The following is a 26325-nucleotide window of genomic DNA, read 5'->3' as shown; positions in this document are numbered from 1 at the left end:
ACAGTTAGGAAGTAGCAATGAAAATAATTGTATGCCTGGGGGTCAGCACAGCAGGAGGAACTGTGTTAAAGGGTTGCAGCATCAGGAAGGTGTTGGGGAGCGGGAAGTCTAGGTTTGGGCCTGGCCATCTGATAGGCGGTGATATCTTCTGTTGAGAATTGGTGCAGTTTGGAAAAGCCGGGGAGCCCAGCACTGCAGACACGTGTATGCTGTTGCTATCCCACGGCTGGACTGAGGGTCCAGGATCGTGGGTTTTGATTCCTGGAGAGGTGCATGCTTCGTGTGTAGATGGGGGCTCAGCTTGAATGCAGAGAGCCTGGATGAGTGGGAAGCAGCCCTGGAGTGGTCCAGCAAGGCTTCCTTCATCCTTCCTGCCTGACAGGTATTGGAACTCCCTGAGGAACCTGGTGGTATCCCTCCTCAACTCCATGAAGTCCATCATCAGCCTCCTCTTCCTGCTTTTCCTCTTCATTGTGGTCTTTGCTTTGTTGGGGATGCAGCTGTTTGGGGGACAGTAAGTAGCCCGGAGTAGGAGGGCAGGCCAAGGCTCCTGGGGAGACAGAGCTCAGAGCAGACAGTGCCCCCCGCCCCAGGCCATTTCCACTGGTCTCCTTCCTGAAGATCCTCCTCCTTCCTTAAGGTCCTCCTCCTTCCTGAGGGTCCTCCTCCTTCCTGAAGGTCCTCCTCCTTCCTGAAGGTCCTCCTCCTTCCTGAAGGTCCTCCTCCTTCCTGAAGGTCCTCCTCCTTCCTGAAGGTCCTCCGGCAGGGCTGAGAATAATGAGCGCTCCAGAGCTGAGCCTATTGATGTCAAGGGACTGGTCCCCTGGATCCCAACGGGACTTGCTCTTCTCAAGACTTCTCTTTTCCCCCAGGTTCAACTTTCAAGATGAGACCCCGACCACCAATTTCGATACCTTCCCAGCTGCCATCCTCACTGTCTTTCAGGTGAGCCTTCTTGCGCTCTCCGTGGTTCTCGTCTCCCCCAGGAGCTAGGACAGAGTGAGTGAAATTAGAGGCCCATGTTTAAACGTAACTGCACAACAAAAGATGAGCCTTGGCAGGTCCTGGGTCTGGGTGTCAAGGGAAGGTGCGTTGCCAATCTTGGGAGCAAGTGGAGATCCCTTGGGTGTCTGTGTTCACGAGCAGCTACTTCGTCACTTTCTCAGCTCTGAGGCCTGAAACCACTTGGTTTCTACCCTCAGAGCTAAACCAAAGCTCTCCTGAACTTCTGTAGGGTCTCAGGCCCAGAGGCCCCCTATTCGCTTTCATTCTGGTATGTGCCTACCAATGTCCCCTGGAAGGCTGTGGCTGTGGGCCCATTGTTTGATGAGGTCCTTATTGGCTTCAGGGGTCACCTCCTCTCTTGGACAGCTTGGTTTTGGGTTCTCTTGGTTGTTACTTTCTCCTTTGATAGTTAGCCTGCTAATGTTGCTCGCTGATCGTGTGGTATCCTGTGTACGTGCCCCATGATTCCTGCTTGGATACCTTGTCTGAGACAGACCAGGACAGAATGACTGTTGGGAGGGAAACTGTCAGGCTCAGATCTTGGTGTCTGAAGAGCCTGAGCTAACCCAGAGCTGAGTCCACATATGTGGAAGAGCCTTTGCTCCCTGTCAGAAGGAGGGTGTGTTTCCAGCAGCTGATCTAAACCCAATCAATGACCAGCTAAGAGAGCATTTGGGCCCTGCCCCACCCTTGGATTCCAAGTGCTCCTGTCCTTTCTTCACGGACTCCCTTTGGCTTGCTAACAGGACAGTGGCTTCCCGAGTGTGAGCCTCTAGTGTGGGATTGGGCCTGTCAGCCCTTAGAGACAGAAGAATGTTGCCCATCCTGGGTCCTTGGAGAGTGCATTGTGTCTGCTTGGGAATAGATGTTCACGGTGGGAGGGAGACTTCTTCATATGGTTCATGGATCTAGGGTACCCGAATACCAAGGAAGGGAAGCTGGGAGAACCACACCCCAACGCCTGCAGTGAGCATGTAGTCGAGAGAGCAGTCCTTTACCAAGGCCCAAGGATTTAGAGGCCAGGTTAGAGGGCCCTGTAAGCAACTAGGTTTTGACAGGTGCTACCCAGTGGCAGCTCTGGTGTGACTCCAGACCATGGCGGGTGACAGGCTAATTGTGACTGTGCTCTTTGCATTTGCTGTCAACGAGGAACTAAGCCTAGCAGGGGCACAGGAGAACTGCTTCTTTCTGCGCACCGGGTTCGGACTACACCTCTGCTCTAGTTGGCTTTCTGCTGCCGTGATCAACACCATCACCAAAAGCAACTGGAGAGGGAAGGGCTTATTTAACTTACACTTGCCCGTCACTGTTCATCCCTGAGTGAGGGAAGTCAGGGTAAGGGCAACCATAGGAGCCAAGGAGAAAAACTGCTTCCTGGTTCGCTTTTAGTCTCGCGGTCAGCTACCTTTCTCACAACTCCCAGCACCCTGCCCAGAGGTGATGCCACCCACAGTGGGATGGGACCTCCCACATCCACCAATCAGCAATAGAGAAAATGCCACACAGAACAATCTGATGCAGGCTTTTCCTTAATGGAGCGTCAAGCTGGCAACAACTAACCATCATGATTGCGCACACCCGCTGCTCCGCACACAGCAGCGGCACAGCGGAGAGCATCTGAATGCTCTGCATCAGTGGGGTGCACATGCGGCCAGACACGGATTACTGGAGGAGGCCAGCAATGCTGACAGGCTAGCCCGTCCTCAGCAGGATGTCTTAGACCAGAGTCTTAAGACCCAGGAAGGGAAAGCCTGTCTCTGGACTAAGATGAAAGTGTGGATGGGAGGGTGCAAAGGAGGAAAGAGAAAACTTCTAATTTGCTCACGGCGGGGGGAGGAGGGGTGCAAATTAAATACTGTGAAGAGCTGACACCCTGGGAGGGAGGTGCGACTACTTTCAAAGAAAAGGGAATAAGAGCTCAAGTGCATCTGACTCTGGGCCAAGTCAAGGGACAACGGAAGAACTCCCCAAAATCCCCCAACTGAAGAAAAGCATCTAAGTCAAAGAATAAGAACTAAGCAGAAATCCTAGACATTAAAGCTGTAGCAATTCAAGTAAAACATGCAGGCAGACTGCACTCTGGACACTGTCTATGTGACGGTGGGCAGCTGGGTTAGAGTGAGATGCCCATCTGCGTGTGTCATGGAGATGGGATTCATGCATTGTATGTGCTGGGCTTGGAGATCAGAGGGGCAGGGGGTACAGCTGAGTGTAGAGATTTTGCCTAGCATGCTCCAACCCCCAGTTCAATTCCAGAAACTACAAAAGGAAATGAATGGAAAGAGAGAGGAGCGGCTAGTGCTGGGCAGACTAGAACATGTGTTCACAGAGGCTGAGCAGGGTGAAGAGGGTAGACTGGGACATTGTGCAGTGTAGAAGACTGCACCCCAGGGGCTGCCCTGGAACAGCATTCATGCAGAAAGACAGCTCTTGGTGTGCATTGGTGGTATAGTGGCAAGCACAGCTGCCTTCCAAAAAGACAGCTCTTGTGATGGTGTTTCATGAGTGACAGATACTAGAAGGTCATGGAAAGTAACTGTGGGATATTGGGGTGCGGTCTCAGAGCCCGGAGTCCTGGGTCTTAGAGCTGTGACTCAGCATGAGGGAGGACCAGCATGTCCTGTAGGACTGTGCCCAGTGGCAACGGAAAGCACCTCAGGTGCCCACGAAGGAGAAAATACATTGACCTGAAAGAAAATAGGAGGCCTGGGCCAAAGCCATAAAGTTAGGACAGCTTTAGAAAGGAATTCTCCTAAATATTTAAAAGGAACTGCAATTCTGTGTAGCCCATAGAGAATATAAAAGTTCCCCAGTTATTTTATGAGGCTAAAATGTCATTGATAAGAAATACTAAATGAGGATATGAAAAAAGAAAAATGTATGCCATGATCACAAACAGAGGCTAAATCATCTAGAAGAAAACTGAGGTGTCAAATCTAGTCACACTTAAACTTGTCTACATAAACTAGGTCAGACTGCTCATATGTAATTCCAGCATCAGGAGGGTGAGTCATGAGGATTATGAGTTTGAGGAAAGTCTGGACTGTATGGCAAGGAACACCTCTCCCCTCAAAAAGGTAAAACAGAATCATAAAATAATAAGAAACAAAAGAAAAAACTGTCTGTATAAATAACTTGCATTCTTTGTGGAATACAAGCAAACTTAACGGTAGGAAATCCTTGACTGTGAGTCATGGTGTTATCCAGGCTATTAGAACACGAGACAAGCTATCCGGCAGGGCGGAGACAGGCGCGGGACATTCTAGGAGAGTCTATTAGTGTCAGCAGCCTTACTGCAGTAGAATAAGAAAAAAAATTAAGGAAAATACTCATTAGAAATAAAATATATGTGCTGCAATTGCATGGGGCATGGAGAAGTTGGCCACTCATACAGAAGAACGTGAAACTGGGCTGTGAGGTGGCTTCTTGCTCAAGAGCACTTGCCATGCAAGCCTGGCAACCTGAGTTCAACTTCCAGGACTCACATAAAGTTAGAGGGAAAACTTCGCTGAAAAGATGTGCCCTCTACGTGTACACCGTAGCATGCTTGTGCTCCCTCCATGTGTATACTGTAGCATGCATGTGCCCCTCCACATGTACACCGTAGCATGCATGTGCCCCCTCCACATGTACACTGCAGCATGCACGTGCCCCTCCTCCACATTACACCGCAGCATGCATGTGCCCCTCCACATTACACTGCAGCACACACGTGCCCCTTACTCTCCTGCTCTCTCACACATGCTAATAATGAATTTAAGATAAAAAAATAAGCAGGGTTTCTACATTGTACTTGGTATGAAAATAAGCAAACCTAAAATTTTAGTGCACACATTGAGTACTGTGTTAGTAACTAAAGGCAGGAAAGGCATTAAAGAAAATATCAACGCACAACACAAAGGCTGTGATCAACTAATTTGATTGTGTAAAATAAAGTTTCTGTGCATTGGAAGACACCATTAAAATACTTTTAAAAGTCCAGAGCCAGGGAGCGCTTCCTAGTGTCAGCAAAGCAAAGGATTAGTTTCTAGAATGTACTGAAAACACTTAGGAAACAAAAGAAAAGACCCTGTAGTAGGAGAGGGCTAAGATACAGACCTGCAGTTACAGGAAAGGAAGGCCTGGTGAAAACGCTAGAAAAACTGTAGTTTTTACTGCCTCCAGGGAGATGCAAATTAAAACCACAGTGACCATCCTTCCCACCTCCCATTGGACCCTGACTTCCTAACATCCTACGAAAGCTGCCTAGCTGCACTCTCCTGCTCAGGGGTCCAGATGGGGTCCAGATGTGTGCGAGGTGGCTCAGCAGCACCAGCTGTCATGACAACATGACCCCAACATCAGCGTGCTCATCATGTAGGGACAGTGGAGGAAGTGTGTGGTTTGGAACCAGGGAAAGCAATTGACCCAGGACTAAAAGTGTCAGCATGGATGTGTCGCACAAATGTAATTTTGAGCAGAACAAACAAGCTTCAGGGTAATTTGATATTGCTGGATAATATTGTATGCTGTGTAGAAGAAGCTCTCGTGAGATGATACATGCCAAAGTCAGGAATTGTATTCCTGGTGGGAGGAACAAAACTGTCAAGTCCCATCAGGAGACCTCAGTCCCATTTGGATGTTTACTTTTATTTTAAAAAATTAAAAAAAAAATTAAACCTTGTGTATGTGAATATCTCTGTGTGTAAGTGTGAGTGTGAGTGCCCACAGATGTCAGAAGAGGGGAACTGGAGTCACAGGCAGTTGTGAGCTGCTGCTGTGGGCAGTGGGAACTGAACTCCGGTCCTCTTCTACCAAGTACCAAGCTGTCTTCCCAGCCATGGAAAACCAGTTCTATGAGAAATATAACACTGAACTCAATGACAAAGGCTAGGGTATTCACAACCTGGGTCTGGAGAAATGAACTCCATTAAGAAAGAACAGGATAACCATTCCCATAATACACAGGGCTCCAGATGGATTAGAAACTTCTGTGGAAAAATTCCACTTTGCAATGATCAAATAGAATATCTAACCAGAACAAAGGATAGGAAGTGGGGCAGGGCAGGGAGGGATAAAGGTTTGCTGACGGGGCAAAGGTCACACTTATCCAGTCTGTGAGGGCGGACCTGTGTGGCCAGAGGTGGCAGGAACCTGGGCAGTCAAAGGCCTAGCTTCCATCGTGTGACACTGGGCAGCTTGTTTCCTCCTCTGACCCCTGCTGTCTGGAGTGAAATGACAGTGTGGTCAGGGTGGCTCCAGACGGCTTTGCCTTCCTGTGCCATCCTCTGTTGCCTGGACCTTGGGAATTCCTGTCATCTAAAGATGTGTACGCGGGCACACTGCCCACTGATGTATGTGTGCCTTGATTCAAGCCTATGTTAGTGTGTGTACATTCTCATGTGTACATGTGTGCTCTTGGGTGTGATACTGATGTGTCCTATGTTTTCCCTCCTGCAGATCCTGACAGGAGAGGACTGGAATGCGGTCATGTATCATGGGATCGAGTCACAAGGTGGCGTCAGCAAAGGCATGTTTTCTTCCTTTTACTTCATCGTCCTGACGTTGTTTGGAAACTGTATCCTTCTTGGGGCTAAGTGCGCGTGGTTCATATTCAGCACGCTTCCTGTGGCCACCTCCTGGCTTCCCCGAGAAGGGCTGGGGTATTTAAGCGGTTCCTTTCAGAATGTGGCTGATGTTCATCCCCAGGGGGCAGAGCCCTGAGTGTGGAGGTGCCGTGTGGGGAAGGGGTGTCTAGAGGTTGGGGAGGGCTGTGTAATTATTACTAGGGGCTCAGGAAACACTCTGAATGACCTCGGAGCCGTGTAAGAAGGTGTGGATGTGGAATGGGCAGGGAAGAAAAGCTTTCTTCCTCATTAGGTTTAAGGGACTAAGATTTGGCACTGGACTCCCCTGCTGAAGTAGGGAGTTGCAGAACTTGCCTCTCACCTTTGCTGCAAGTCAGCGGGGAGTGGGGATGTCCACCCTCTGGACCAAGGCAGACCCAGTGGCAGCAGGGGCAGTGTGGAGGAGAATTGGGGCAAAGAAGAGTCTGCATGGCTGGTCAAGCCTGCCAGGGTGAGGGCTGAAGGAAACAGGTGTGAGTGTGGTTTAGCTGCACGTGAGACAGGAATGGAGCCTTAGCAGGGTTCAGGCTAATATTCTGTGAACTGCATCTGGCTATCAGACCTCTGGGATTCTAAACTGGAGTCCCAGCCTTTGTTAATAGGTCTGTTAGGGCCTGAGAGTTCACAGGCAGGGCCTGATGTGCTGGTCCGGGAGCCATTCAGAGAATGTGGTGGAATGTTGCAGAGCCCAGACGCAAGTTATAAGTGGAAGCCAAACTGCTGTGAATTTTTTTCCAGATACCTCTGCAAAGGGGGGGTCTTTTATAGCCTAGGATTGGTGTTCCATCCCCTGTCACGAGGCTGAGCGAGGCCTGGAGGGCGAGTGGGAACACAGTGAAGGGAGCTAAGTGTGGCTCTGGATTCAGAGAGGGAAAGGAAGTGCAGAGCTAGCCTCATGCTGGGCAAAGCAGTGACAGCACACAGCTGTGTTAGTCAGGGCTCTCCAGAGTGACATAATTTCTAGAATGAATCTTTATATATACACTGAAAGGAAATTTATTAGAATGACTCACAGGCTGTGGTCCAGCTGATCCAGCAATGGCTGTCTATGATCAGAAAGTTCAAGAATCTAGTAGTTGTTCAGTCCATGAGGCTGGATGCTTCAGCTGGTCTTCAGTAGATGCCAGAATCCCAAAGAAGCAGGCTCTAATGCCAGTGAAGGTACAGAGTTACTAGCAAGGGTGGACAGCAAGTAGACAAAAAGCAAATGCTTCCTTTGTCCATGTCCTCATACAGGCTTCCAGCAGAAGGTGTGGCCCAGGTGGGTCCTCCCAGTGCAAGTGATCTGGATTAACAATGAATCTTTCTCAAAGATGCAGATTAGAAATGGATCGTCCTCCTTCACATTAAGCAAAAATGCCTCATGGATGTGCCCTCTATATTTGGGTTTTAGTTAATTCCAGATGTGGTCAAGTTGACACCAAGAACAATCATCACAGTAGGTGAACACTGACATTAGGTCAGGCATGTCAGCCATCAGGTGTCTCCCTTCCTGTTCAATTCAGGTGGCTTCTGATGCACTTCTGATACATAGGAATGCAGCCTGTAGCTCTGCCTTGGGCCTGGAAGAGCCTCTAGGCTTGTGTGGTTGGGTTAGTCCTTAGGGTAGGTAGTGCTGAGAGGTATCCTGCTGGGTGTCAGCTGGGCTGTGATGTCCTACCCCATGGGCACTGCTAGAGCCCTGAGCAGCCTTGCCTGTAGCAATGCTCTGGGCCATGGGCCCCAGCCAGAAGGCTTGACTTGGGTTGGTATGGCTGCCAGTTGTTGCTTGGCTGGTTAGAGTCCAGGGCAATAGGGAGAATGGTACTGCCTGGCAAGGGTGAGTCCCCAGGCATAGGATGGAAAGGGGCCTAAGTCAGGTGAGCACTGGGCCCTGTGCACAGTCAGGAGACATCAGATGGGGTCTATAACATTTTGGGTTGTCAGGATTAATGCCAGGAAGTGCACTGCCTAGTGTGTTAGCAGTACCAATGCTTGAGATTACTCAGGAGGGTAACCTACATGGGAAGAGCTGAGCAATAGCAATGATGTCATTTCAAAGAACAGTTCCCTTCTGTTGTGAGAAGAGGATTGTGGGAATGGCAGTGGCAGAATGACTAGGTCCTGGTGAGATTCAGGGAAGACGCTTATGTTGCTCTGGGATCTAGTTCAGGTATCTCCCCCTGTCTTCATCAGGATTCCAGTGCTGTGAAGAGACACCATGACCACAGCACCTCCACAGTGAAAGGAAGCATTTGATTGGGGTTGGCTTGCAATTTCAGGGGTTTAGTCCGTTGTCATCATGGCCTGGAACATGGTAGCATGCAGGCAGACATGGAGCTGGAGAAGGAGCTGAGAGTGCTACGTCTGGGCCAAAGGCAACAGGAAACGAGACTCTGGGCCTGGCTTAGACGCCCGAGACCTCAGAGCCCATCACTAGTGACATATTCCCTCTGATAAGACTACTTCTCCTAATCCTTTTAAAAATGCCACTCCTTGGTGACTAATTTCTCAAATCTATGTACCTGTGGGGTCATTCTCATTCAAACCACTACACATGCTGTGTAACTGTGGCTCAAGGTATGTCCTCAAGGCATGGTGGTAGCATTCACCATAGGGCTTCAGGGGCCAGTTCAGGGTGGGTACAGTGTTGGGTGCTCAGAGCAGTGTTTGTAACCACCCTCCCATTTCCAGTGTTACTCAGGGAAGCATGCTGAGGAAAGTGCCCGGGAATCTACATGAAACAGAAATTTCAGAAAGGGAACTTGGAAGACAGGGAGGTTTTGTGAGCCTGGCTTGGAAACTAGGGCCTGGGAGGTGCTGGTAATGGGTGGGTTTGTGGATTAGATTGGGTGGGTTATCTTCACACCCCTAGAAGGTGGCTGAGCCTGTGAAGGCAGGATGTGTTTGCTTCAAGGCTTCTCATACAGACTAGAGAAGAGAAGAACTGGGGCTAGTGGAAGATGTTCTGTGTATCTTCTGAATGAGCATGACCTTTAATCTTTGGTTCTACAGTGCCATCCCCAAAGATCTAGATGAGAAAAGAGCGTACTCTCGCCCCGCCCCTTTCTCTCTCCCCCTCTCTCTCTCTCTCTCTCTCTCTCTCTCTCTCTCTCTCTCTCTCTCTCTCTCTCTCTCTCTCTCTGTGTGTGTGTGTGTGTGTGTGTTAGAGAAGGTTGAACCGTGGGAAACTGTAGAGGTGCCATCCAGCTTATGAGAGCAGAGGCCTTGGGGGAGGGGACCTTGTGCGTATGGTACAACAGGGCCCAGAATGGTCTGATGGTGTCAGGGAACAGAGACTGAGGACTTGGTAGATAAATGGTTCTTCTGTCTTTCATGGGCCACCGTGGTGGACGGTATGGGACAGTGTGTGGGACAGAGGGCTCCCTTCCTTAGCTGGAGCCAACCAGACACCCTGCTGAATGTTTTCCTAGCCATTGCTGTGGACAACCTTGCCAATGCCCAGGAGTTAACCAAGGTATGTAGAAACACCGCCTGCAGCCTAGAAGGTGCTAGAAGGTCTGGGACTCAGTACATGTTACCGGATACATGTGGAGTTACGGGGAAGGTCAGCTCCTGGGCCAGGGTTCATGTGACTTCAGGGAGTCTCCTCAAAGTCATGAACAAAGAAACATTAATGAGAGGATCGCCACCGAAGCATGGAGGGACATGGCCATAAAAATAGGTTCATGTGAGGACAGGCTCCTGGAGAAGCTATGGAGGTACAGACTGGCTAGGACTACCTGAGTCACAGAAGTAGAGGGTCCTGAGACAGGCTGATCTGAGCAGGCGTGTGACAAGGACGAGCAGCGTTCCCAGACAAGATGTATGCGTGGTCCCCGGGAAACATTCAGCTCTGAGAGCCAGAAAGGGCAGTGAGAGGACTCCTGGGGTGCTCCCCTCAGATGCTCAGCTCGGCTGGAAGCTGGAGGAGCAGTGGTGGTTCTGTCTGTGCACATCTGTGTCACAGCAGGGCAGCTCCTTCTCTAGGTAGAACCCAGCAGGCACCATTCAGTATTCATTTCTTACATACAAGCCCCAGTGGGGGTCATGATTATACACATCTCTCTCTGGTTTCCCTCTAGAAGACACCACCCCCTGTCTAGTAGCCCTCAGTCTCGTGTCCTGCTACCTGCTAGGGAGCTAGGCTGCCTGCTGTCAGCCTTAGGCTTGTGTTTTGATTCAAGTTCTGCCTTGAATATGGAGGCTGCAACCACATGCATTCCAAATGTCATGTGTGTGCGTGAACCACGTCTCTGTAGGGTCTGTGTGTTCTCTGCTGCTCAGGTTGGCACCTGTGCACAGCTCCCAAGTCTGACCTCCTCAGTGCTATGTTCTCCTCACTCTGGGTCTGAAGAAAGTGGGTTTAGACGCTTGGGGGGGCCTGGCTGATGCAGTGTAGTGGCCGTGAGCTTTTACTTAGCCCCCTCTTTCCGCATGCAGTCCTAGGCTGTGTCTGAGGTCTGGGACACCGCTTTGGCTCTGATCCCTGGCTTCCGAGGAATTCCACCAGCTTGCTTGTTTTTGTCCCGTCTGGCCTGTGCTGATGATTACAATCCTGCTGTGGCCAGATTCCTGGCTGGAATGCATGGGCTGGGGGAACCCACGCATTTCCAGAGCTGTCCTTGGCGTTAGTGATTCTGGGACACCAGCAACTTTAGTTCCTGTACAGGAGAACACTTGAGTCCTGATGTCTCTCTTCATGTTCTCCTGTGGGTCTTCAGGGACCTTCCTGTATACAGAACTCTGCACGCTGGATCCTATACAGGAATCCTTCCACCTTGGGAATTGAGAGCAATGAATGGAGGCCTGTCTGTCTGACCACATGATACTGCCTGGATTGGAGAGGAGCCCTAGAAGAGAGGGCTTAGTCCATTCTGTGTTAGCTCCTCACTGCTGTGACAGGAAAGCTAGAGAAGCAGGATAAATAGGTGGAAAACTTTATTTTGCCTCAGGGTTTGAGAGGGTACAGTCCATTATTGGCTGACTCTGCTGTCCCTAGGTCTGTGGCAAAGTCCAAGGTCATAGCAGAAAGTTGTGGCGCATCAGAGTGCCCCTCTTATTGGTGGCTAGGGAGTAGAGATGGATAGGTAGGGGCCAGACCATGGTACAGCATCTGGTGACATTCCCTAGTGACCTGTGCCTTCCAGCTAGAGTCCATTTCCTAAACAGGGACAAAGCGTTTGACAGATGAGCCTGCAGGGCACGCTGAATAGCCCATCCACACCTGCAAATGTGTTCCAGCACTAATTACTTTTCTGTGGGGTAGAAATAAAGTCAAACTGGATTATTTGTAGATATTTAGGGCAATTTGTATATACCTTGAAGTGATTGGGGGGGGGGCTCCTTCCCAGGGGGCTATAAATCATGACTGGTCTCGTGTCTTTAAAGAGTGCATGGCTGGAAGTGCTCTATGGGGGAACTAGTTAACTCTTCCTTGGACCTGGAGCCTGAGGCTTGACTCTGTAGAGGAATTTTTCGGACAGTGACTGGGAATTTAGGTTTTTTTTTTTTTTTTGTCATTTGTGCTCCTTAGGCAGATTTGGGCACATTTTGAGGAATGCTAGCTTTCAGGGGAGCTAGGTAGGCCTAGGCTTAGGGGTTTTAAGAAGCCCTGGGGGACCCAGTAGTTCAGAAGAACAGCGTGGAGATCTTCCTTCTTGGGTCATGGACTCTTGAGCTAATTGGTTTTGCTTAGTGACCTGGGACCAAGGTCAGAGGGTCTGTCAGCTGTTTATTCCTCTTGCTGGACAGGTAACTGCAAAAACGTAAGTCCTGTTCCAATGGCAAGTAGCCGTGTGGGACTTCATGGAATCTGAATGGTTCCGGTGGAGAAACTCGAGGGTGGAATAAGGAAGGTTCTAGTGGGAACAGGAGGAGCTTAGCATCTTGCCCTCATGGGGGAGGCCAACTTTGTTCAAGTGGTTCAGGAGCTCCTAGAAGGACAGGTGGATGGGAAGAGAGACAGATTTGCTGCGACAAACCTGAGGTGCAAGAAAAAAGAAAAATTCTGGTGTTGGCTTTGCACGGTGTAGGGAAGGTCAGGGATAAGGCCTGGCTGCAAGCACAGCTGCTGCGGCATCAGCTTGTGGAGCATGCCGCAGGTGGCACAAGCTAGACAACCTGGATGCAGTGTCTTGGGTACTGCCACTTCTAGCCACAGACAGGAGAATGCTAGGGAGAACGAATCCTGGGTCACAAGGAGCTCCGCCCCTCAGGGCCTGGATGTGTGCTCCAGGGTATGGAGGGCGGGCGAGGCACTAGGCACTCGGAGCAGCCTCAGAGTGGCCGCAGTCCCCTGAGGAGACAGTCAGTTTGTTGTTCACACAGGATGAAGAAGAGATGGAAGAAGCAGCCAACCAGAAGCTCGCTCTCCAGAAGGCCAAAGAAGTGGCCGAAGTCAGCCCCATGTCTGCTGCCAACATCTCCATTGCTGCGTAAGGCTCCCGGGAATGGAGTAGGGGTGGCTTTGGGGAGCAGCAGCGCAAATGTCTTCCTCAGAACCCCCTTGTCCAGGGCTGGTGAAGATACAGCCACCCCCCTTGAAAGGAACCCGAGCAGAGGCTTCACTTGAGCATACTTTATGGCTTTCCCCAGCCTGAATGTGGGCAGAGTGTGGAGGCATGGCCTTCATGGTGGGTAGGGATAGCTGGGCTTCTGAGTCACTGGATGGTGTCTGGGTGACCCTAGTGCTCCTTTTTTGGCGAAGCCCTGGTTGGGGTCAGGGTACAAGGAGTCTGCGCGCAGATGTCATACATAATTTTCCAGAACTGTACTTTGTGAGACCAAAGGTTCCAGTGGCACCTTGGCAGCCCATCCACTTCCAAAAATGTCCCTGCAAGTGCTTGGCATGGGGGATCTGTGATGAGAATTGGCAGGAGGACTCTGGGAGGACCCAGTCTCCCTGCCAGCCAGCGGGGTGGCAGGCACAGTGATGTTATGGGGGCTAGGGACTTTGGGGGGAATTTAGTGTTTAGGAGTAACGGAATTAGGCATATGGCCTGGGCATCGGTGAATCTTGGGAGAAGCACGCCCTGCTGGCACTGAAGCTGCACACTCGTCCCGCCACAGTCAAGGCTGGGCACATGGCCTTGACTCAGCCCCTTGTGGTGACTTACGCCTGCACTGCTAAATTATGTGTTGGAATTGGTTGGTTGTGAATGTTGGCATTGTGTGTGTGTGTGTGTGTGTGTGTGTGTGTGTGTGTGTGTGCCCAGAGTGGTTCTGTTCCTTCCCGGAGGTCACCAGATAGCATTTTCAGAGCGCTTGTCTCTAAGCATAGAGAAAGCATTTGGCCTGGGAGTCGTCAGCCAGAATGGCTGCAGTCCACACAAATGGCTTGTGGACCCTCAGTGTTCTACTCTGTTTTTTCACTGTCTGGCTAGTTCAGTTACTAACTAGCTGGCTAGTTTAATTCAACAGTTTGATCCTGAGGTTGACGAGACCTGGCAGCTGTCCCTCCTTGTCCTTCTCCTGAGCTCTGTGAGCTGCTGGTGCTCTGTCGCTCAGAGGGTGGCATGATGAGCTCCCAGCCTCATGTGGACCTGCGGCATGTGTGATGTTCTTTTTAGCACGTGCCTTCTCTGCTGTTCCTGGATGTGAGCGCTCTTGCTGCCTTGAGGGCCACCACTCCCGGAGGTGTTCCTGTCTAGACTAATGCCTGGGGAAGTGAGTCTAGGTCCTTGACATAACCCAGAAGAAACTGCCCAGACGTCCCCGCCCCCGTCCCTGCGTGGAGACACTGTGGCAGATGGGGAGTATCTCCAACAATGGGATATGCACTGCAGTCTACAGGAGTGTGGTGTGACTAGAGGTTCTGGGGAATTGGCCACTCAGCGTGAGGCCTTCCTGGGTGCCTGGTACTGAGTGTGGGGGCTATTGGCTGTTGACTCTTGCCACTCATGCTAAGAGGGCGCTGTATGTGAGTTCCCTCTTGTTTGCTGCCAGACTGGGGAGACTGTGGCTGTCGAGAATCTCTCGTCTTGGCAGTGTTCCTCACAGCTGTGTCTCCTGGGGTGTTGTGTGGCTGCTGAAGGGCCCTCGGTATGCATGGTGATCGAGGCCTTCTGCCCTCTGGATAGCATGACAGGTGACTCCAGGATTGCTGGGGTGAGGTGCAGTCCTGTGTAGCCCCGGGTGGAAGCTCCTAAGGAGCAGGACACTAAGTGGGGGGCATCTTCCTGCTCCCCGCTGTGACTCCTCGTCCTTGCCTGCTCTTCTAGGCACACACACACACACACACACACACACACACACACACACACGGAATCGCTCTCATGTCGTACATAGTCTTGTACTTGCAATATTACATGTTCTTACACACATTCACACATATGTTTATAATCTCCCATTCACAATTTTACACACTCAGAATCTCACACTCATGAGTCCTATGTTCTGCTCATGGTCTCACACTCATGGCTGCTCTGTCAGCAGCGTTGTAATGCACTTACATGCCTGTTCACGTTCGTGTGAAGGTGAACTCTTTCTAGGTTGCACTGTAAAGATTTCGGCCTTTAGAAAGGGGCACTGGAGACCTTCCTGGCCGTCCCTGTGAAGCCAGAGGGAAAGGAAATGACTGAAAAGGGTATTTTGCTTTCTCTGTTTTTGGAAAACCTTTTACACGTCACTTGGAAGTGGCTGCATTAGTCACATGGAAGGTGGGCTAGTGACACAGCCGGATTCTTTCCTGGGGGGCGGGGGAGGCACTGTGACCTGGAAGCCATGAGACTTGGCTTTGGGAACTGAGGGTCTAGGAGCAGAGACTTGGTGCTTGTGGGGAAGGCAGGTGAGGTAGGTGGCAGGGCCTGGATAGCCCCACATGTAAGGGTGCTTTTGCCTCCTGTGTTTGCCACGTGCTCATCGGAGGCCCACAGCTTTAGGTCAGCCTGCCCGGGTCTGGGTGTGGCTGTAACTCTTCCCAGACCACTCCCTCTTAGGGCTGTGTGGACCAGGCTGTGGTGATGAATGGTCCCGGAGAGAACTCTATCTTGTCTTCCAGCTGTGTAGGGTCTGCTGGTTCAGTTCAGGCTCATTTGTCTGCACATGGAGCATTGGTTCTCAGCTTCTCTTTAGCCCTGGCCTTGGCCAGTGCCTGTCTGGTGGATGCATCGCTAGCCTTCTGCCAGATGTGCACTGCAGCCCGCACCTGCACCGACCTGGTGCCCAAGTGTCACTTGTGTCTCAGAACGTTCTCTGGTTTGCTCACTCCTGTTTATGTTTTGTTTTTTGCATGTGCAGTTTTGTAAAGCAAACTCGAGGTACTGTATCTCGCAGCTCATCTGTCTCCAGCGTAAACTCACCGTGAGTGGTTCTGCTATGATTCCCCATCTGTGACTCATGACGACTGTGTGCGCACACCTTCCCTCCACACCTGACTGCTTCCCCCAGTCATTCGCTTCATGGGCAGCTCCAGCCCAGCCTTCTGTGGGAATGGTGGGCTTGTTGCCTTTTGTCCCCAAGTCCTACTCACAGGCCCAGATCTTTCTGAGCTTGTCCTTCCTCTCCCTTCTGGTCTCTGTCCTTTTGTCTGCTGTTTGTCTGTGTGCAATCTCTCTGGTACCTTGTATATGTCTACTTCTTGGATAGGGTGGAGCTCTGTGGACTTCTTCACAGAAGACCTACTTTATAGGTCTTCTGTGCTTTTCATGAAGTCCTGTGCACAGGGGTGGCAGAGAGGGTTCTTGGAGACATTCCTTGGCTCCTCCTAGCCCCTCCTTACTTTGGGGAGATTATGTAGGTTATTCTGAGGCAGCCCTTGTTTTAACATAAGCAAAGCTCCTATAGAGCCAGGGGAGTGCTAAAACTCCTGATTGGGAGCTGAGGGCCTGGGAGCAGAATGGGGACCCATATTCTGCTCACAGGGGAAGAAAGGAAGGCAAGTAGCTGATCAAGTTGGCTTTCATGGTGGTGACATTAGCCTGGCTGAGTCACTCTTCCTGGGAGATGTGATTCTGGTTCTTCCCTCAAGGATGGGGCCAGGACCTGTAAGTGACAGACCCCTGTTTCCCTCCTGGAAAACCAAGCTCCCAGGGGAGGTGCTGGTACTATCTTCTGCCAGTGTCTTCTCATGTTAGAGAAGGAACATTTGTAGTTGGGCCCTCTGCGTGGAGAGTCAGGTAGCCCCTGTGTCTCGTGGCCGCTTTGTGTGCCTTCTCAACAACAGCATAGAGCAATCTGGGTCTTCTCACAAGTGTGAGATGTCGCCAGATGTTGGGGCCCTGTGTCTGGTAGGATGAGAAAGGCTGTTGGGTCCTCAGTAACTTCCATGTGGCAGAAGTGAGGTGTCAGTTGGACATACCTTCCATGTATGGCTGGGAGCAGGACCTCACGAGAGCAGCTCTTCCCCATGGCTCCTTAGAGAGCCCCGTTCAGGTGGGTTCTGCCTGGATCGTGCTGCCAGCCATGTAGCCATACTTGAATTGTTTGTGAAGTTTTTAAGAGGGACAGAGTGAGGTGTCTGTCCTAGCCGCAATGGGCAGAGGTCAAAGAAAAGCTCTGGAGGGTGACCAGGGCAGGGGCAAGATGGCGCAGATGTACAGAATGAGACTCAGGAATCTGTCCCAGGAGGAGCCCAGTGGTCTCTACGGGCTTGTGATGAGATAAAAGCAGCCTGGTGTTATTAGGTCCCAGAGCACGGGGCTGGTGGACTCTAGCAGCCAGCAGAGGTGAGTGGGTGGCCCTTGCTCAGCTAGTTGGTACATTGTTCAGTGTTTGAGGGGCCACTGCCAGCCCAGTGATGCCCTTCAGTCCCACAGGCACCCTGTCTTCCTTCTGTACTGGTGTGGTTCCTGAGAGAGGGTCGTACCTGGGGCAAGGCTAGGTCTGAGTGAGCCTAGTCCTGCCTGTACCGGAGCCGGAGCTTCAGGCCGGCACATGCACCCATCGTCTTCATTGTCCGCCTTTCACAGACGAGAACCGTGATGCTGCCCTCCACCCAAAGGCTCCCATGAGCCCGCCAGCTCTGCTGTGAGCCACCCGGCTCTGCTGATCAGGGGCTCAGGATCCAGGGCCATCTTGGTGTGTTGGACTGATTGAGAGGCCCAAGGTAGTGAGCAGACATCAGTCCTCCCAAGATTCTTTAAGATGGGCGCATATCTTCAGGCCCTCTTCCTTTTCTTGCCTTCCAGTGTGGTACAGAGATGAACTGTACCAGGGACAAGGAAGCTCTGTGGGAATTCTTGGAACAGGGCTATCACGGTGGTGATACCCCGGCCTCGGCGAGGACAAGTAGTAGCCGAGGTCCTGAACTAGCAGATGCTGCTTGTCCTGTCAGCCTCACCAAGGCTCACTAGGGGTGGAGGCACAGATTCTATTGCTCTTGTGCTCTCAGACTTGCCAGCTGCTGGCTCCTCTCAGGAGAGAAAGGGTAAGATTTGCTGTCCTTCCTCTAACCGGTCTATTCCAGTGACTGGGCTGGTCCCCGGGGCACAGTTTGCACCCGTGTTTTGACGCAGTTGAGGCTGACTGAGAGATTGTGTGTTCTTCAGGCACTCCTTCCCTTCTGCCCCATATGCATGTGAACCTCACTCCATCAGTGACTAACTGTGGGCCCCGAGCAGGTCATGCCCTCTTTCTAGGCCCATTGGCCATCTTTATGGAAGGTACCTGCCCTTGAGGAAGTCATAAAGGCTGTACGAAGGGGACATAGAGCCCAGAGCACTGGTACTGTTGCTGTTACTGTTAGTGATGCCACAGACATGGCCAGGGTTACCCAGAAGCCTCCAGAGATGGAAGGATGAGGTTAGAGCCTCAGATGAGGTCTCTACTTGGCAGTGGTGGGACTGGGGCCACATCCTTTGATGCTCTTACTCAGAACCCAGACTGGAAGCGAGCTCCCTGTTTTAGATGTGGGAATGGAAGATGTCTGGGCCAGCAAGGTTTCAATGAAGATGAGGCCCTTCATTGTTCAGTAAGGACTGGACCAGACTGAAATCTTACCCCAGTGGCTGGAGGATTTCAAGGGTACGCCTGACTCTCAGTGGAGTATGAGGCTCCTTACAGAGTAAGGGACAAGGGGGCATTGGTGGCGGTGAAACAGGGTTTTCTCAGCTCCAGACATGATTTCCGCTCCTTGTTATTGGTTGAGCCAAATCATGGGGGCTTCCAGAATGTTTCAAAATGCAGCAGAAACTGTGCTCATGACAGGGCCACATGCTCCCTTGGGTGGTACGGTGGGTAAGTGCCTCTATACGTGTCCATTTGACTGGCCTCTCCTGGACCAGCTCCCAAGGCAGGCTGTAGGGGTGCCTCCATCAATCCTTCTTGGTTTGCAAGATGGTCTCCCTTTCCATTTTGCCTTCCTGGCTAGCTTCCCATTTACCTTGAAATTCTGTTTACCCACTCATGCTGGTACCTGGCATCCCCTTGCGCCCTTTAGACTCCGGGCCATTGTCCTCCTGCTAGAGTGGAGTCTAGAAGGACACTGACAGGCGAGCTAAACTGTGCCTCCCTCTAACCCGTCCCCCATCAACAACAGCAGAGGTCGTTAAGATTGGTTACCTCTCCTTCCCTGTCCCTACATCCCTCCATCGCTTGTGTTCATCTGCGGTTTCCCTGTGAGGCAGAGATAAGCCAGCCGGTGACACTCATGACAGTCTCCCCGCAGCAGGCAGCAGAACTCGGCCAAGGCGCGCTCAGTGTGGGAGCAGCGGGCCAGTCAGCTAAGGCTCCAGAACCTGCGTGCCAGCTGTGAGGCACTGTACAGCGAGATGGACCCCGAGGAGCGCCTGCGTTATGCCAGCACGCGCCATGTGAGGCCAGACATGAAGACGCACATGGACCGGCCCCTAGTGGTGGAGCCTGGCAGGGATGGCTTGCGGGGACCTGTGGGGAACAAGTCAAAGCCCGAGGGCACTGAGGTCCCTGAAAGTGTAGACCCACCGCGCAGGCACCACCGCCACCGTGACAGGGACAAGACCTCAGCCACGGCCCCTGCTGGCGGTGAACAGGACAGGACAGACTGTCCAAAGACAGAAAACACGGAGACAGGGGCCAGGGAGGAACGTCCGCGCCCACGGCGCAGTCACAGCAAGGAGGCTGCAGGGCCTGAAGTGCAAGCTCGCAGTAACAGGCGCCACCACCGGCGTGGCTCCCCAGAGGAGGAGGCCACTGAGCGCGAGCCCCGGCGCCACCGTGCCCACCGGCATGCACAGGAATCGGGCAAGGAGGGCACTGCGCAGGTGCTGGCACCCAAGGGCGAGCGACGCCCACGACATCGAGGCCCTCGCACGGGCCCCCGTGAGGCAGAAAACAGTGAGGAGCCCACACGCCGGCACCGTGCAAGGCATAAGGGGCCATCAACACTTGAACCCCCAGAGAAGGAGGCTGCAGAGAAGGAGAGCAACATGGCGGAAGGGGATAAGGAAACCCGAAACCACCAGCCCAAGTATGTAAGAGACAGAGTATGGTGGGGTGGGGTGGGGTGGGGTGGTTAGTAGCCCTTATGCAAATAATAGGGAAAGGGACTCTGCCAGGCTGCTCCTGTTGTCACCTCACACCCCCATTCCCAATTCTCCTTTCTGTAAAATCCCTTGTGGCAACCAATGTGTACTCAGCGACACCCAGGAAGGGACAAAGGACTTAGGGAGAAACTGGAGACACTGGGAACACACTGACCTGGGAAAGAGTGGAGCATCCAGGAGAAGGGAAAATTGGGGAGGACGCTGGGAGAGGAGACACGAACAAGGTTGCTGGCTGACTTTACAAAAAGCGGACCAGAGGGTACTGGCCTGCTTTTTGGCTCTGACTCTTCAAGAGACCTGGAGGCTGGAGGTTGAGGCTGAAGCCCCCATCTTTGTGCTTGCCCACTGGCTGCCAGAAACCAGGTTAGGCACAGCTGGAGGCTGTTGTTGAGGGTCAGCTTAAGGGAGAGCACTGGGTGGGATGGGGCGGGGCTCTAAGGGTGTCTTAGGGAAATGGCCTTCTTCAGACTGCTTCGTTCTGCAAGGGGGTTTGTTCCACATAACTGTAACACCAATAGTGCCCGGCTCTGTTAAAAGCAGATGGGTCAGCGCCATACCCTTCTTCTAGACTGCGAGATAACCTAAGTGTGTAGTAATAAACTACGCAAAACACAGGAGAGCTGCTCGCCCAAGCTTTACTTGCCTTGCGTAAAGGGGTAGCCATAAGGAGCTGGGTCTCACCTACTGCATCAGACTAATGGGCATTTTGGTTTCAGGGAACCTCACTGTGATCTGGAGACTGTTGCGGTTACAGGTGTGGGCCCTCTGCACATGCTGCCCAGTACCTGTCTCCAGAAAGTGGAGGAGCAACCGGAAGATGCAGACAACCAGCGTAATGTCACCCGGATGGGCAGTCAGCCTTCAGACCCCAGCACCACAGTGCACGTCCCAGTGACACTGACGGGCCCTCCCGGGGAGACCTCTGTAGCTCCCAGTGAGTATCTCCCTGTACCAATGGCAGGTCCAGCTCTCCCCATTCCTGCTGCTCCGTGTCAGTGGCTGGGCATCTAGCTTGCCTCTCTGAATTTTCTCTGTGATGGAAAGTTCTTTGCTATCGGTATCTGGCTTTTGATATTTCTTGGCTTTCCGTTGCCCTTCAGGCAGGTGGATGTTAAATACCTTTGTCCCTCCTCCAAAAAAATGTTTTCACATTGCTGGCTACGCCAGGCTCAGTGTCAGAGTACTGAGAATACAGTGGAAGGTGGAAAGACCACAAAACCTTCATCTTGTGTCACTTGACTAGTGCTGGTGGCGGGCAGGACCAGGATCTCAGCTGTCATCTACCTATTCACTGCTTCTATACCCTTGCCCTAAGCCCCACCCCCTTGTCTGACTTGCTCTCTTCCCTTGCTCATTCCTGTGTGTGTGAAACCAGAAAGGATCATGCGGTGAGAGCCCAGTGAACAGGTGTGTAGTAAGAAGAAACTTGCAGGTGACCGGTGTGGCCCTTGCCAGGACAGATGCTAGAGCGGAAGAAATCATTCCAGGGAGAGAGACAGGGCCTAAGGAAGGCCAGGGACGTACTGAGCTCTGCGGTAGAGCACGTGAGCTGTATATCGCGTGCCCACACACACCTGCAGTCCATCACACACGCTGGGAAGACAGTGCTGGAGGCTGGTGGTCTTTAGCTCTTTAGCCTCTGGTTTCTCTGAGCTTCCAATGAGGAAAACTTGATCTTGGCCCATTCTTGTTTCACTCGCCATGCCTACAGATGGATCTGTCTTCCAAGCCCCTCCTTTGTTCCTCTGTAGAGTAGCCTGGGACTGAGCCCGGGGACCCCCTGGGATTTGGTGCACAGTTGGCCCCATCCATGCTGGCAGCCACAGACCTTGTATCAGAACGTCACATACTTGGACATGCAGCACACAGATTTTCAGGTTAACTTTTAAAAAAGAACAAGTTTTAGCATCAAAAAGGGGGTTTTGTGGCTTGATAGTAGGTTTCTTACCACACTGCAGTTCCACTGTCGGGGTGTACCACAGCTGTCCGTGCACCTGTCAGGGGTGTTTCAGTTACTTTCGTTTTGGTGGTTATAAGCAGACATAACGTGTTCAGGTTTCGTGTTGGTGTACTTTGGGAGTGCACACCTAAGCATGATTGTGAAGTTGTATGTGATAAGACTGTGTTGGGGTTTATGTGAACCCCAGACTGTCTTCAGTGTGGCTGTGCTAGCTACATCCCCATTAGCGGCTGATGCTCTCGCTGCTTCCCGTCTTTCTGAACCTTGTGCTACCAGTGCTTTGGATTCTAGTTGTTCTAATGAAACGTGTAGTAGAGTTTGTTTACTTTGGCAACTTCCTAATGATGTATGATTCTTATTATGGTTACTTGGCAACTGTGCATCTTCTAAGGTGAGATTTTTATTCAGGTCTTTGCCAATTTTTAAATTTCTTTGTTTAATAGTTATTAACTTTCAAGATCTACACATACACATATGGATTTACTTATTTTTATTTTATGTGTGGATGTTTTGCCCGATGTATGCTACGCACCATGTGCATGCTTGGTGCTGGTGGAGTCAGAAGAGAGCTCCAGAAACCCTGTAACTGGAGTTAGAGACAGTCATGAGCTGCCATGGGGGTGCTGGCTGCTGAACCCAGGCCCTCTGCAAGAGCAGGAAGTGCTCTTAACCACTGACCTGTCCCTCCAGCACCTCTTTCAGTATTTTCCACAGAGATCTTTTATCAAATGTTTTTAATAAGTATTTTCTCCTGGTCTCTGGCTTGGATTTTTAGTGTCTGAATGCCTGGTATATATATATTTTTTTATTTTCTTCCTGAGACAGAGTCTCACTCTGTAGCTCAGACACTGAACTCTGTCTTTGGAGTGCCAAAATTGCAAGTGTTCAGTACAAGCTTCTCTGTCTGGTGTTTGTGATTATTCCTTTTGGGGTTAATCTGATGCCTGTCACTACTTCTGCTAGAAGAAAAAAAATCTAGATTATTGATTCTTAATTTTTTATATATTTTTATTTATCCTATTTCTCTGACTCCTCAAATCAGGCATTAGTTTTAATGTCAATTCTTTATGTTTGTTTTCTCTAATACATTATCAAAATTTCTGTGAGTGAGTGTGTCTCTCTTCCAAGTTTTTGATCTCTCATAAATGTGATAGCACTGGTGAAAACGTCCAGGTTACTGGGTACCCTGGCCTTGTTTCATCTGCACTGAGGTAAAAGTTCTGACTTGAGACCTATGCAGAAACATATGTTTCTAGTATACATTAATTCCTATTTGAGTAGATTTTTTTGCCTGTCCACAGAGTTAAATTTGGTTAAGTCTTTCCAGCATCTCTTATATGTGGAGATATATAGAAGTGGGCTTCAGATCTGGACCTGTCTATGTGATGTTGGTATATACCTCAATTGGTCATTATTTCTTAGCATTCTATTTTTCTGGTATAAAAATAGAATGAGCTATGTCTGATAATAAATAAAAACTGTGGTAGCCACTGAAGGAGCCTGCATCCTCTGAGTGGAGACTTCTGTGTGGGTTTTCACAAGTTGGACAGTGAGTTCCTGATAAGGAGACTTGGTGAATATGGGCTCTTTCCAGAGGTTGGGGGTCAAGTAGCTGTAGGTCTTGGAGATGGCATCAAAGGTGGCCTTGGAGAGGTCGCCAAAGTAACAGTACGGCCCTAACTCAGTGTTTTTCAGCTTGTGGGTCGTGACCCCTTTGGGGTTACATTTCAGCTGTCCTGCATGTCAGATATTTACATTATGATTCATTAAAGTAGTAAAATTACAGTCATGAAGTAGCAAGGAAATAATTTTGTGGTTGGGCGTCACTGCAGCATGAGGAACTGCATTAAAGGGTCGTAGCGTAAGAAGGGTGAGTACCACTGGCCTTACTGGCGTGTAGCTGTCATCATTGTCGGTCAGCAGCAGCAGCTTCCTGGACAGAGGAGCAGGGATGAGGCCAGTGGCTCTGGGGGCAGAGATGAGGCACACCAGCACAGAGTCACAGTGGTCTGTCACTTTACATGGAATGGCCAGTCTTGTTTCCCCAATAGCCTCTCCCCATAGGGATAAGGAAAAGCTTTGGCCAAGGTGATGGCCCCTTTAAAAGATGCTGGCTACTCTCTTGGGGCATTTACCTCCAGGACCGACATGATCAATAGGGTCCCCAGCAGTGGCACAAGCCTGTGAGGAGACTTCTGTGGAGTGGCTGCTGGTGATTGTAGCACCAGCTCACCCCAGCTCACGTCTGTGGTGTTCCTCTGGGCAAGAGGGGCCGCCGTGTGGCCACTCTCTCCTCTCTCACTGTGTATAAAAGTCACATGGTGAAGCCTAGTGTGATTGCAAAGATTAAGACGGTCATACTTACATTGAAATGTGCTATTTGATTCTATTATTCTTTTTCTAAGATTTTGGCCTGATTCTTTAAAGTGAGGTGTGTACGGTGGTTTTATCATCCTGTGTTTAAGCATTGAAAGGTTAGGTTATTAATGCCATATAGTCATATCATACTCAACCTCAGTACTCCATCTCCATTCCTGAAAATTAGTTGTTCCAACTACAGCCATTTTTTAAAAAAAAAAAAAAAGTTGTATTTTGTCTTCCTGGTGTTAAGGACCAAACCTAGGGCCTTTCACGTGTTAGATAAGGAATTCATTACCGTTCTCATTTCAAATAGTTTTTAAAAATTACCATGTTGCATGCTAACTGAACCCCACGGTTTCATAAAATATGATGAAAAAGCTTCCAGGTCAAAAAGTATCATGTTAGGGCATAAAACATAAATTTTGCTAATCATTGGTTAAAATAGCTATTAATAATGATTTGGATACATCTCTTTGCAAAAACATTCTACCTGATTCTGATAATCTGCCACTGGAATTTGGACGGCTACCTGTGAGATTTTCTCTGCATTACATTGTTAAAAACATTATATGATGTTTGGGGTGGGCATCTTCTACATGGACATCAGGCAGTAACGATGACAACATTGTAGTGACACTGTTTCCTAGAATGCTGGGCATCATAAAAGGGGAGGATATGGACTGGGGAATTTTCCTCAAGTCAGGAGGCGGCCTGTGGAATGTTATTAGTTCATAAGAAGAATTGGAGTGTTTTGCTGGTCATTGCTATGGCACAGTCTTTAAGTGTTTGGTAGAATTTTGTAAAGCTATCTTACGGACTTATATAATGGTAGTAGGTCTTTGTATACTGGTCTGTTTATTGTCTCTTGAGATGAGCTTAGTAAATTATATTTTCCTTTTAAAAATTACCCATTTAGGGATTAGGGAGATGGATAATTTGGTAGAGTTTGTCCCACAAGTGTGGACATTAGTTTAGCTCCCATGGAAGATGGCAGGCCCAGCAGTGAGCCTGTAAGCTCAGGACTGGCGGAAGATAATCCTGGGGCTTGCTGCCAATCAAGCTAGCTCACTAGTAAACTCCAGGTTCAGGAAGAGACTGTCTCCCCAAATGAGGTGGAGAGAGATGAAGGAAGATGCCCATTTTGACCGGTGGTCTCCATATGCACACCTTTACACATGTGTACGCGTGTATGTGTACACACCAAACAGTACGTTTAGTCTAGGGTTTTTAACTTACTTACATAAACTTACGCAAAGCATTGGCTTAAGTTCTTTCTTTTCTTTTGATTTTTGTTTGTTTTCAAACAGGGTTTCTCTGTGTAGCCCTACCTATCCGGGAACTCTCTTTGTAGACCAGGCTGGCCTCGAACTCACAGAGATCCTCTTGTCTTTGCCTCTAGAGTGCTGGGATTAAAGGCGTGCACCACCACCATCTGGCCTTCAGTTCTTTTTCCTTAATTTCCTTCTTGTTTAATGTTTTTTTTTCCTTATCATTTTTAGAATTCTGAGCATTTCTTTTTTTTTTCCTTGATTAGATTAGATTAGTTGGTGGCTTGTATACTTTGTAATCATTATAAAATAAAAATTAATATTATAATTTATTTGTTATTTCTACCATAATTTGTTGTAAAAATCATTGTTTTCCATTTTGTCATTATCTTCCTCTTTTTTGTTTTATTTTGTGGTTGTTACTTTTCTAACTTCCTAAGTTACTCAGTCTTGACGTATTTTACCTCAAACATGTATTTGTAGATTCTTTCCAGAGTCTCTACATAAAAGTCACGGATGACAGGAACCAAAAAGCTACGGAGAAACCCTGTCTCGAAAATCAAAAAAAAAAAAAAAAGTCACAGATGAATAATTTATTTTTTTCAGTTTTTATTAATTCTTTTTTCATGTCCTGGTTGTGATATTCAGTGCTACAATTTTTAGCAAATCTTTTTTTTTTTTTT

General features: G+C 49.9%; 1 protein-coding gene across 7 annotated transcripts in view; it reads left to right on the top strand.

Moving 5' to 3' along the window:
• Positions 1-26325, top strand: part of Cacna1b (calcium voltage-gated channel subunit alpha1 B) — a 158809-nt gene that overhangs the window by 66191 nt on the left and 66293 nt on the right. For 6 of the 7 annotated variants that reach the window (XM_050139968.1, XM_050139967.1, XM_050139971.1 and 3 more), the window contains 7 exons: positions 383-514; positions 873-945; positions 6445-6562; positions 10001-10068; positions 12921-13027; positions 19198-19977; positions 20770-20987. In XM_050139968.1, the coding sequence (XP_049995925.1) occupies positions 383-514; positions 873-945; positions 6445-6562; positions 10001-10068; positions 12921-13027; positions 19198-19977; positions 20770-20987 (1496 nt within the window). The remainder of the gene's footprint in view (positions 1-382; positions 515-872; positions 946-6444; positions 6563-10000; positions 10069-12920; positions 13028-19197; positions 19978-20769; positions 20988-26325) is intronic. The other variant, XM_050139969.1, reaches the window with a different exon arrangement.

The sequence above is a fragment of the Alexandromys fortis genome, unplaced genomic scaffold (assembly GCF_014885135.2).
Source record: "Alexandromys fortis isolate MF-2015 unplaced genomic scaffold, M_Fortis_MF-2015_v1.1 scaffold_33, whole genome shotgun sequence".
Taxonomy (NCBI): Eukaryota; Metazoa; Chordata; class Mammalia; order Rodentia; family Cricetidae; genus Alexandromys; species Alexandromys fortis.
Note: the sequence above shows the minus strand (reverse complement) of the source record. Positions and strands in the feature narration are given on the sequence as shown.